The sequence below is a fragment of the Centruroides vittatus genome, unplaced genomic scaffold, assembly GCF_030686945.1.
Source record: "Centruroides vittatus isolate TY-2023 unplaced genomic scaffold, ASM3068694v2 contig_883, whole genome shotgun sequence".
In the NCBI taxonomy this organism is placed as follows: Eukaryota; Metazoa; Arthropoda; class Arachnida; order Scorpiones; family Buthidae; genus Centruroides; species Centruroides vittatus.
Window position 1 is genome coordinate 380,440 of NW_027122575.1, and position 12,712 is coordinate 393,151.

Here is a 12,712-nt window from a genome sequence, read left to right on the forward strand (position 1 = left end):
TACTCATTCCATTTATTCTTTAGTGGTCAACCCTGTGTCTGATGTACTCTCTCCAGCAATACTTTTTCTCTCCTTCGACGCCTTTCTGTGGCTACATTCCTTTCCTGACAAATATTAAATCCTCTTTTTAATGCCTCATTAACTAACCTCTCTCCTTCATTTGAAAAATGGTCTCGGAGGGCTTTTATGTCCAAGGCAGCATTATAAAAATTCATAGTAGGGTCCTGGAGCCACTTTTGAACACGGTCAATGGAAGCGAGTACATTGTTCTAAAATCCTAACGCCAGAAAATCATAGGACAACACCGCAAATGCACCACTTGCGTGCACCATTCATTCCCTCTCGCTCATTTATGAAGCGCGTGAGTCGCGGATGAAATTGTTTGATATGAATTGGTTTATTTTGAATATACAACAACAAAACCCGATAATATAAAGTAAATACATTAAATTTAACCCGTTCCTTACGGTGATTGTGTGTGTATTTACTTTGTTTATTTTGATTTTTAAATTTAATAATTGGCAATTTTGCGCGCTCCCCTTTGAAAGGCACCCGGGGCAGGTACCCTACTTGCCCCACCCTAGCTACGCCACTGACTATATAACATGTGAAAACTGGTCTGTGAATATAGCAAAATACTTTAGCTGTAAAGATGTTTCAGTATCCTAGTTTACAATTTGATACATGACATTTTACTAAAAATATAAATGCATAATTTTCTGTATTTGTATTTTCAATATAATGATACTGTACAACTTATTTTTAAAAATTTCTAGTTAAGGACTTTCATAAAATCACCTGATTGAAAATAAATTTATTATAATATTATAGCAAAAATACTTACAGATTACAAATTATTTTTATAATAGTAACTGTTTTATTTTGATTAACAATATTTCAATACAAAAATTTCAGTATAAATCTATTTTCAATATATAGTGTGTGTGTGTGTGTATATATATATATATATATATATATATATTTGTGTATATATATACATCTTATACAAATCTCTGACTAGGGGAAAGGGAATAAAGTTATGATAAAAGATGTATTTCTTATCACACAATAGAACTGAACAATGTATATTTGTACATTTTATGTATAAACCTCTCCTCTGATTTTTTCTGATTCTACATCCCCTGTCATTGATTAAATTATAAACCGTGATTAAAAAAATTATTATTCTATGTTAAATAATGATGACAATTATATATGTTGATATTTTATCTTTACATTTAACTATATACATAGTATTATTTTATAAAGATCTCTGATTTCAATTTAAAAACCAGTAAATAAAAACATTTTAAATGCTTTCCATCTTTACATGTAATAAAAATTATCTTTGGTAAAAAGCAATATAAAAATAATAATCTGTTATGAATGTGTTTCCATATTTTGAAAGAACCATTCAGTAAATCGTCTTAGTTGTGCTGCCGTAGACTGAGACTCTGCTTGCAATCGTTGGTTTTCTTCTGTTAACTGCCTTACTTTTTGTTCCAAGTTAGCCTTTTGATGTTGTTCCTATTAATAAAAATATAATACAATAATTTTAAAAATATATTTATATATACTTTTGATATAAATTAAACTTTATTTCAGCAATAATTACTTTAACCAAATCTTGTTGGAGTCTCCAGACAGCATTTTCTAGTTCATGCACTTGAGAAGTTTTATTTGATGTACTGTAAATAAATAAATTCCTCAATTTCAAATTATTAACATTATTACTTTTCATTAAGTTAATGAATATAAATATATAATAAACCTTGATTCAGTTTCTCCTGTTTCTTCTACTTCTAACCAAGCAGATTTAGATGCAGGAAGATCTATTATATAAAATTTTATATTATTATTGATTCATCAAATTGATTATGATTATAATATTTACATTTTTTAAGTAGTGAAATTAAAATAAACAATAATTTTTTTAATTTTCCATTTGCTGTTGTGTTCATTTCAAAGTACTATACAGGCAGTCCCTGAATTATGATATCCAAATCATGACAATTTACAATTACAATGATTTGCAAAAAATTTTCTTGTGTGTTTTTATCAATTCTTGGCATTTTTTGTAAATTGTTGTAATTCAAACCATTGTAAAACAGGGGTTGCCTGTATGTCTGTTTCATTTTTTGCCAGGATATAGTTTATATTTGAGCAAACCATAAACAGCCATTAACACATTAAGTGCCATGTGTTGCAAATATGTAACACACTATACAATAAAATTTAAGCTGTGTTACTTCGTGCATAACAAGCAACATGCTAGTTATATAAATGTAATGAAAATACAGTAGAGCGTCAATAAGTGGAACGTCGGTAAGTGGAATGGCCAGAAAGTGGAATGATTTTCAGTCGGACTGTGTCGTGCTGAATCGAATGTTTTTGATACTAAATTTACTTCTAAAGTATAATTTTCATGTTTTTTATATTATTTAATATATTTATTTTGTTTGTACAAAATGCAGAAATAATTTTTAACGTTACGATAGCCTCGATGATTATTATAAAAATTTTCGTTAGGCTTAAAATCGACGAAAATTCAACACGAAGCGACACGCAACGGAGAAAAATTCAACAGGAAGCGATACGCAACGGAGAATAATTTGAACATCAGACAGGTTAATGTATTTTTTCGTACAAAGTCGGAAACTGGAACAAATCATTAACTGGAAGGACCCCAGTCCCCAATTGGTTCCACTTATCGACGCTCTACTGTAGTTAAATCATGGCCTATGGGAACAAAACTTGCATTTTTTTATGATAGAATACTAATAGGAATTTAATTTTTTCTCCCATAAAATATGAAAAATAAACAAAATTTGCCTTTCCTAATGTTTTTCTTGCACAATGAATGTGAATAGGTACAATATCATAAAAATATAAAACACAAAAACAAATATTCATGAAACAAACTTCATTTTCTCTCAGTAAACAAACAGTAAAAAAAAGTAGGTATATTATTTCAGTGATTATTCTATTTCTCTTGGATTTATATTGGTCCATTTATTCAAACTTGAATGTGGTGGAAGTTTTGTTGAATTCAAAAGCCAATGAGCATATAAAATGGCATAACATGATCAGAAAAAATCATTCAGGCCAAATATTACAATTTTGCAATGTGCCTAAAATTTGAGAAAAATGTTTTTTAACAACACAGCTAAAATTATATTAAATAGTCATTATATTTGTGCTATTTTGTTCAAAAAAAGGACCACGGCCTAAAGGGATATTTTATGGCCTACTATTGTGATACTTAATGTGTTAACAGAAATCAGAATTTGCTAAAAAAAATTTTAAGCAAAATATTAGACTATTACTTTAATTAGACTGACTGATTACAATCAATGCAAGACATCAGTATGAATTATGGTAAGCTGTATCAGCATACAGCTTACCATAATTCATCCATTACAGGATGGACAGGATCCATTGTAAAACTTGATCTGCAATGGGGTCAATCACTGTAAGTGAATAATGGAGAATGATTTCCTAATCAATAATACTCGTGACAAATCATAAGGTTCTAGATTAGTTTAAAAAACCTAAAACCCATGACAGTAGGCTGACATCCTACCAGACAGCCTTCTACCAACCTGGAATTAGATGAAAGAAGTTAAAAATTTTAGAGTTAAATACTTCCATTTGTCAAAATATGCATTATGATAAATATTTCTTTATTCCTTTATCAGTTTAATCACAGACATTGACTTAATATTATGGAAAATACTTAATTATTTAGATTAATCAATAAGTATACCAATATTGAAGAAGTGATTGTTAATGAATGTTAGTATGCAAAAAAAAAATTCTCTGTGAGCTATATACCATCTTTACTTTTTATATGTTTTAGCAGAGGAAGGATATAAAACAAATTCTATTAGTGACTAAGAAAGTACTGTACATGATCATTTTCTGTTGAAACAAAGCATTAATACTTCTGTGTAAAAAACTTCCAATAAAAAGTATAAAAATGTCATTCACAGATAATAAATTTTTCAAGTACAGTAGATAGTGAACAAGCTTTATTCTTATGGTAAATTGTGAGTTTGACTGAAAATTTTAGTTAAAAATTTATGAAAAATAGTAAATTAATCAGTTTTGTAATATCTTCTATGTATTACATAATTATCATGAAAAACTTTAAAAGCATTTGTAAAATATTTGCAAAATAATATAACTAAAATTTTATTTTAAAAAATAAAAGAAAACATTCCATTCAAATTCAGCAAATTAAGAAAATATATTTAAATTTAAAAAAAATCTATAATTGAAAGAAATCTGCTTATATAAACCAGGTCTTCTTTAATTAAACAAGTATACAAAATTAAAATATTACAATATAACTATAAAGTTTCAGATAAACAAATATTGCCAATATGTTGTAAACATATAAAACACAAAAAAAAGCACCTCAAAAATTAAAATGTGACATACATAAAATATTAAACTAACTCTAATTTTAGTGTAAATAATTTTAAAATAAATAAATGTAAATAGATAGGTTATAAAGCTAAAATGTTTGAATTAGAGTATAATTGTATTAAATATTGGTATCTTGTCTCCTAAAGAAAATATTAAAAATATTTCAAAATTTATAAACCAACAAGTCGTTTATAAAATATTTCTACGTCATTAATTGGAAATCTTAAGATTGTTTAAAAATTTCCAATACAGACTCTCCCTTACAAGTTAGCCAGTGGAAACATTCAAATAAGTTTAGCCTAGATTTCCCCTTTTTTATATAACTAAGAACAGCCATAAAAGTTGAATGTATTTTGAAATTTATATTCGTTCACACATTCTGTTTTTTAAGAATCATTTCAACTTTCTGATATAAGCTATACACTGCAATCTACAACTAATCATAGAGTAAGAATCCTCATCTTCCATTCGGAATTGATAGAATTTTAAGAAATTAGGTGCACTGTACACTACTTTTCTAACTTTTAAAATTAACTTACCTATGCATAAAGACAACTTTCATAGTAAAGATCTACCAGTTTTAACAATATTAAGCTGAAATAAAGTATTGTAAGCAGATATTTTGCAATAATTTATTTGTTAATTAATTTATTATTGTATTTTATAATTATTAATGATTTTCAATATAGTTTTGATGCTGTGTATAGTTAATTCAAACTTTACTACAAAAACACTTTGAAAAATATTTTAAAATACCATTAATTTCTTGTAAATTACTTGTGTTTTATAAAGATTTTAGATTCACTACTATAGTAGTTTTTAAAAAATCCTAACTGTTTTGAATTCTAAGATATAATTAGAAAATTTTACAGTAAAAATGTATTATTTACTTGTGAGCATTATATTGGCCTTTTTGTATTGCTAGACTTATTACACCACTACAGGACATCAGACTAACCTTAGAAAATCACACAAGTAAATACAAAGACTAGACAAGAAGTGTATCATAGTAGAATGTTGTATTAATTGAAATCAATGATCATATTTGAAATATATTCCACTAACAAATTTAAATTGCATTAAAAATGATTTTTGTTAATTAAACTTTACAATAGAATTAATATATATCAAAATTTATTATAACATATGTATTTTATATATACAGTTGAACTTGTCTATCTCAAATCTCACAGGTATGAGAAAAAAAATTCAAGATAGACAAGTTTCAAGATTTAGAGGTTCTTACACAGTGAACTGTAGTGGGTTTGATTGAAGGTACAGTATTTTATTAATACAATAGCAAGTACAGTACATATCTGTATTAGGTATAAATAAAACATTTTTTACATACCTTAACAGAAATAGTTTGTCAATAGTTTCTTAAACCTGACTTTCTTCAACTAAGACACAAGCCAAACTTGTAGCCAATTAGAGAAAAGCAGCATTAATTGTAACTATGTACTGTAATGCAAGAGATGTTTCTCAACTGTAATTTATGCTAGCTAAATGTAGTTGCTAAGTTTTGAAACTGTAATTGACATTTCTGTCTATAATTTGAGCTACAGTATAAAGGTTTCAGGAGAAAATTATTTGAGATAAACATGGAAAATGTATTGAGATAAACATGGAAAATGTATTGAATTTAGGCTGAAAATGCAGGAGAAAAAAATAAATTTTGAGATAAAAAGGTTTTTGAAATAAACATGTTTGAGACAGAGGTTCAACTGTATTATAACATGTTTTTCCCCCCATTATAATATAACATATGCATTCTGATCCTAGAAATGTGCCATTTCAATTTAAATAAAGATTAAAAAATTTTTGTTAATGAATATAGTTTTCAAATTAATATAATTTAAACCTATAATAAAATCAAACTCAATATTTGATGATTATTATTATGACTCCATCAATTTATTAAATACTAAATTATACATTGTTACATACTCTAATAATGTCATTATTATTTTATTAAAGAATTCGTTTTTAGTGATTATTAGTAAGATAAAAGAAACAGTTGTGATAAAATAGAAGGAAAGAAAAAGACAATGAACCAATCAAAAGATCAGTTAACTAAATATAAGAAAAAAGAATGGTTAGTTTACATTGTTTTTATTGTTACTTACAGATATGGCTTCTTGAATATAAAGTCAAGCTAGATCTGGATTGAATGATGGCTTAGTAAATGAGAAGACTAGTAGTGCATCAAGTATGCCAAGACTACAGAAGAAAGAGGTTTTAAGAGTTTAATGACGATTTAAAGAAACAGATTATTATTACTATTATCATTACTATTTATTATTACTTATTATTAAACTCTTAATCCCATTTAAAATTTATTTGGATATCAATAAAGCATAAAATAAAACTAAAATTATTTAATTTTGGCATATGTTAGTTTACCGACTTCACAAAAACATTAAAATCAGAAATTTGAATGTTTAACAGAAAATATACAGTAGGGATGAGCAGGATTTCCATTAGTTTTCATATTTAAATTTTCCTTGTCTATTCATTGCGATTGATTCCCTCTAGAGAGCTCATGTCACACGTAATACGGTCGCCCTCAGACACACTGAGTAGATGCTACTGGGAAATGATGGAAACTGTAGGTGAGTAAAATTTTAGCTCATCTAGGAATGCTATTTCAAATGTTATCTCTTTAGAAAACATATATGTTGTTAGTGCTAAATTTACTTCTGGTGTTTGTTAAAGCTCCAATAATTAAATGTGTGTTAAACACACCAATGTTTGTCAGACATATGTTTCTTTCAGGAAAGTTACAGTGGGATTAACTTGGCCAGGAGTAGTTGGGTATAAGTGGATTAGTTCAGTTAACTCCACCTTTATGTTCTCACTTAATCCCATACAGAGGCCAATTGACTTGGAATGTTATTTATTTTTTATTTAATAATTATGCTCATGTCCATGCATTTAGGAGCACATAGTATAAAGCAGATAAAGGAAATTAAATATTTAGGTGTTATTCTTGATGAAAAACTTAACTTCACACCCCACATCAAAGACATCACAGATGAAGCTAAAAAGATGGCCAGGTCTGGGGTGATGTGGCCACTTTACCCACTTTACAAGGGTGAATGTGGTCATTTTGCTAAAAGTTATAATTTACTTTTGATTTTTCTGCTAACAGATTCATTTAACATAACATTTTCACATGTATCGACTTAACCCCACTAGATGTTCTAGCTAATATCAAAATAGGAGTTAAATGGGCCACTTGACATGTTTACAATAATTTTTTTTTACACACTTTATGTTATGTATATTCAGACATAGCTGTTTTTTCTCATTTACTATATATAAGCCTGTATGTAACATAGCATAAAGAAAATAAAATTTCCACATCATGGAACTTATTAAAAAACATTGAAAAAAAAAATTGTTCTCAGTTAACCTTGCTCTACTCTACATGTATTTCCTTAGGAAAAAGTTAAAAATTCTGAAATTTTAATAATTGTTATATATCTAAAAATAAACATTCCACAAAATAATTATAAACTTAATAATTACATAAAATGCTTTGACAACTTTTGTCAATGAATTATTTATATTTCATAATTTATTTACAGACTATGTTATAGCACTAAGTGATTAACAGCTGAATTAAAATTTGTATTTTACTTTCACATTACTATAATTAATTTTTATATAAAACAAATAGCAGATATTATAAGAAAATAGTCATTCTGTTATTGCTAGACTTTCAGATTAAATAAATGAAGAAGAAAGTGAGAAAAATTACAAAATAAATGTTTCAATAGTCTGCTTGTAGCTATTGGACAAAAATCAGTTAAAGAACTAGACTGAAAAAGATAATAATAATAATCAGAAAATATTCAATAACTGATGTAAATAGGCTAAATTTAACAATATGAATATACTCTACTCAAAATAGTAACTCTCATAATGAAAAAAAATTTTAACTTTTGTTAGTTTAAAAACAATATAAAAATAAATTAGTTCTCAAGTAATATATTACCATTATTATTAAAATTAATAATAATCTATAAATCTGTTGAAGAAACCAAAATTGCTACTTTAAATTGTTGATAATATTAAAACGTAAATAGTTCACCATGCCAAAAATATTATCCAACCAAAGAAAGAGAGAACTACTGTCTATCAAGATTAAACAGTTTTTATTATATCATCATTGCAAGCACTTTCAACATTTTATCAATGTCATCTTCAGGCAAAGAAAAAAACATGTAACTTTGGAACTTTAGAATAAATTTTAAAAAATGCATTGTTTGCCTGAAGATGACATTTTATCAATGTTAAAAGTGCTTGTGATGATGTTATAATAAAAACTGTTTAATGCCTTTCTTTGAAACATTGATAATATAACATAATATGTAAATTTACAGTTTTAATGTATCTTATTACAAAATCAGTAGAACCTGTTTAAGAACTTGCTAAGAGATTTTCCCGCATAAGAAGTCCAATTTCTTTGGTCCTGGCATTTACACCATAAGGTGTGTGCAAAATTTCTCACATAAGAAATTCTTGCATAACAAGTTTTCCTGTGTAAGAAATTCCAAAATATCAGCCCCATTGATAATATTTTACCCACTTAAGAAGTTTATGCTGGAGACAAATCTTAATCATTTTCCTCACCATAACTTTATCACTCATAAAAATAATAAAGTTTTAGTAAAATAACTCCAGATGTTCACCATATTGTATATCAAACACTTGCATGCCTGAGATGGTTGCTAAATTAGCTGAGGTCTTATTGTTTTGACCATACTCCCTATCCAATGCTGTTCATTAACTATTTACATGTCATATTGATACCAATCATTTCAACCCTTGCTGTAGTCAATGCATCTTACTATTCAATTATGTTACACTGTGCTATGTTATATTACCTTGATATTGAAATAAAATTCATTATACAGATTTAAAAAAATATATTTTTTACAATTCCTGTGTAAGAGGTTTTCCCTCCTAAGAAGTTTTTTAGAGTGGTCCCTTCAAAAACTTCTTAACAGAGTTCTACTATACATATATATGATGATTTATGAGCAGTAGAAAAAGAAATAAGAATTGTTACTTATGATTTTATTCAAAAAATATTCAGAAAAATAATGCAATGCAATTTATTTATTGAAAGTGACTTTAAAAAATAAATATCATATAATGCTGGTTTTTATTAAATTTATACTTCAAATCAGATACACACATTAAAAATTTATATTTCTTAATAAGTTTTATTATTTTAATTTCACACATGATCATATATACAAAACTAATCATTAAAACAACTTACTCTCCATTGCTTTGGTTGCTGTATCAACTAGACTTGGCCAATCAATATCTCGACCTTCTGGAAGTGGAATTAAAGAAGCTGGAGGAGGTGGCGGTGGAGGTGGAGGTGGAGGAGGAGGAAGTGGTTTCAATTTATTCAGCAGACGATCAGAAGTCACTCTTGGTGACAACCTGAAAATTTTTACAATTTTCATATTATTTCAATAAATTAGAATCTATTAATAAATTTTAAAATTTTAAATGGTTAGAGAAAACAAAGTCTGTGTGTTAAATCATATTCATACAATTCATGGTGTCAGAACATTTTACATGCAATGAACATATTTATTCAGATCATTTTCATCAGTGAATATAACATATGTAGCACAATGTAGCTGTTGTGTGAATAGCAACACTGTGAATCAAGGACCTGTTCAGTTTTCTTGAAACATTTAATTTCTTCTTATACACATCTGTATAAAGAAATCAAAATACAAGGTATTTCAAAATAAATGCTACCATTTAAAATTACTATAATTATAAAAAATTAAGAAACAAGTGAAGACTATACAATAACAAGTCTTCTTTCAATGTTCTTTCTCACCCCTCAGGAAAATAAGTCTTACAGAAGGAAGTCCTGTAACATTTTGCATAGTGAGGTGGATGAGCAGCCTCTACTAAATGGTTGACTCCATTATTTAAGACTGTTATTTTCCTGAAGTGTGAGAAAGAACATCCAAAGAAGACTTGTTATTGTGCAGTCTCAAATTGTTTATTAATTTTACAATTATTGTCCTGGCAATTTTATCTATGGTAATTATGTTAATTATTAACTGAGAAATATGCCATGTACACTAATCAATAAAGTAATTGTCCAAGTTTCATCTCCCATCTGCATTAAAATGTCTCATTGTCTACTACTTCTAGGAAGCACCATTAAAAAAATGGCAATACCACATCAGAGAAGGCATTTTGTGTTTTGTGAAGGCTAAAACCTACCCTAAAAGACATTCACTCATCACTGTATAAAATGAGCAATCTACAGAAGTTGTAGAATTGCAGCTGCTGTGAGAGGTGTGACAATGCATATGCTGTAGCAAGTTTAGGAAGAATTTGCTTGGATGTGTGCTGTGTTACATAAGGTGCACAGTGAGAAATTGTAATAGGTAAATCTGAAAATTAGACAGTTTTCCAATGTTTCAATGTAGATTACAGCATTATCAAATAATAATTAACATAATAATTACAATATAATAATTTAAATTTATATTACAATAATTATAATACACTACAATAATTTAAAATGGTAGCTTTCTCTTTGGAAAATCCTATTAAATAGAAATTAAATTAAGGATAAAATAAAAAATGAAAAAGTGTGAAATTAATAAGCATGAACTTCACATTATTATTTTTAAAATATTTATTACAATGATTAATATCTTTGAAATTACACTTTTTTTTAATAATTTCATTAGTACTCTAAAAATTTTTTTAAATATGAAGTAAATTCCTGTTGCATAGAAAATGGAGAAAAATTCAGACAGTACATGATTAAAAGATTTTTACAAAAGATAGAAATGAGATTTCTGTTTAAAATCTCAGTTCATTTTAAGAGTGTAATTATTATGCAAATTAAAAGATTTAATATCTCATTTTTACAGAATTTGTATGTTAGTAAATATGATTTCTATTTAAATGTGTGCTTAATTGGAAAATTTTCCTTTGTTATTCAGCATAATGCTTATATAGCTTTGTATATAATAGATTAACCATTTTGTTGGAAATCTCATTTCGAGATGTCTACAATCTTGCTAAGAGTGCAAAGTAAAAGAGCAAAAGTTATTCGTGGTAGATAAAACTGTCATAGATAAAGGAAATTGTTTGTAAGTACCAAACAATCTGTATATCTTCAATCTTAAAGTTAGACATGTATAAAATTAATTATATAACTAGAACTAAAAGTTTCTCCTAGAGAATGTATTTTCTTTAAACCTTTAAAATTACTTAAATTAATTGTCAAGTTATTTAATTATTTATTTCATGAAAATGAATAATAATGAAAACAGGATTAATAATTCATGCTCTCATTAATCTTTACTCAAAATTTTTTATTCATGTTTCATTTTAATGAGAAAGTGAATTAACATTCATATGCTTCTTTAAAACAAAGAAGTAAGGAATTATCAGACAATTTTTTGCACTTAACCAGTACTTTAGTACTGGTTAAGTGCATATAGCCCAATAAAAGATCCAGCAGATAGTTTGGTACTAAAGTACCAAACAATCTGCTGGATTTTTATTGGGCTATACTAAAGCTAACTAATAATTAGATATCAATACAAAACAATTTGGCTAGAGGTACACAGTTAAGTTGTCATCTAATAATAAATTTAATAATTAGAAATAATTTAATTTTTAATTAGCCTTAATAATAATCCGATAAAAATCTAGTGTATCATTTGGTATTATTGATAACTAGGTTAGACATTTTCTGTGCAGCATCAATTGAATTGGGCATGAAAAAGAAGCTAGAAAGTGTCATTAGTTAAGTTATGGGCCCCCTAAACAGTTCCAAAATTTGCACTGAAATGCACCAAATTTATACCCTAGCACCATTTTAGCTGCTTAAGTCTCTGTATCACTTCATACTAATAAAACAATCACAGCACTCAAAATCTTGGATAGAGATTCAAAAGGAAGCTACAAATCACAATCAGTGTTGCCAGATTGGGCAAAAAGTAGTAATTAGATTATTTGCAAATTTTAGAGCCATTAAAAATATTTTTTTAAAAGTCACAAATATAAATTTTCTGTTTTTATAATGTCTTAAACAAAAAAATATAAGTGATGAAGGTAATAGTGTAAATTCATTTTTTGGAATTATTTTTAATAAATAAAAAGCATGCCATGTTAAAGTGTACATTTTGTAATGTAAAAGATTTGAAAAATTTAGTTGCACATGAAACTATCATAATGATTATCAGTTGTTACTACTGAATTAATAACAAGT

General features: G+C 27.0%; 1 protein-coding gene across 1 annotated transcript in view; it reads right to left on the reverse strand.

The window, feature by feature from the left end:
• Positions 1 to 794: 794 nt before the first annotated feature.
• LOC136983557 (signal-induced proliferation-associated 1-like protein 2) overlaps positions 795 to 12,712 on the reverse strand; it is a 69,275-nt gene continuing 57,357 nt past the window's right edge. The window contains exons 22-25 of the mRNA XM_067280335.1: positions 9,725 to 9,894; positions 1,772 to 1,832; positions 1,616 to 1,688; positions 795 to 1,527 (exon numbers count right to left, since the gene is read on the reverse strand). Coding sequence (XP_067136436.1) covers positions 1,381 to 1,527; positions 1,616 to 1,688; positions 1,772 to 1,832; positions 9,725 to 9,894 — 451 coding nt within the window. The 3' untranslated portion in view covers positions 795 to 1,380. The remainder of the gene's footprint in view (positions 1,528 to 1,615; positions 1,689 to 1,771; positions 1,833 to 9,724; positions 9,895 to 12,712) is intronic.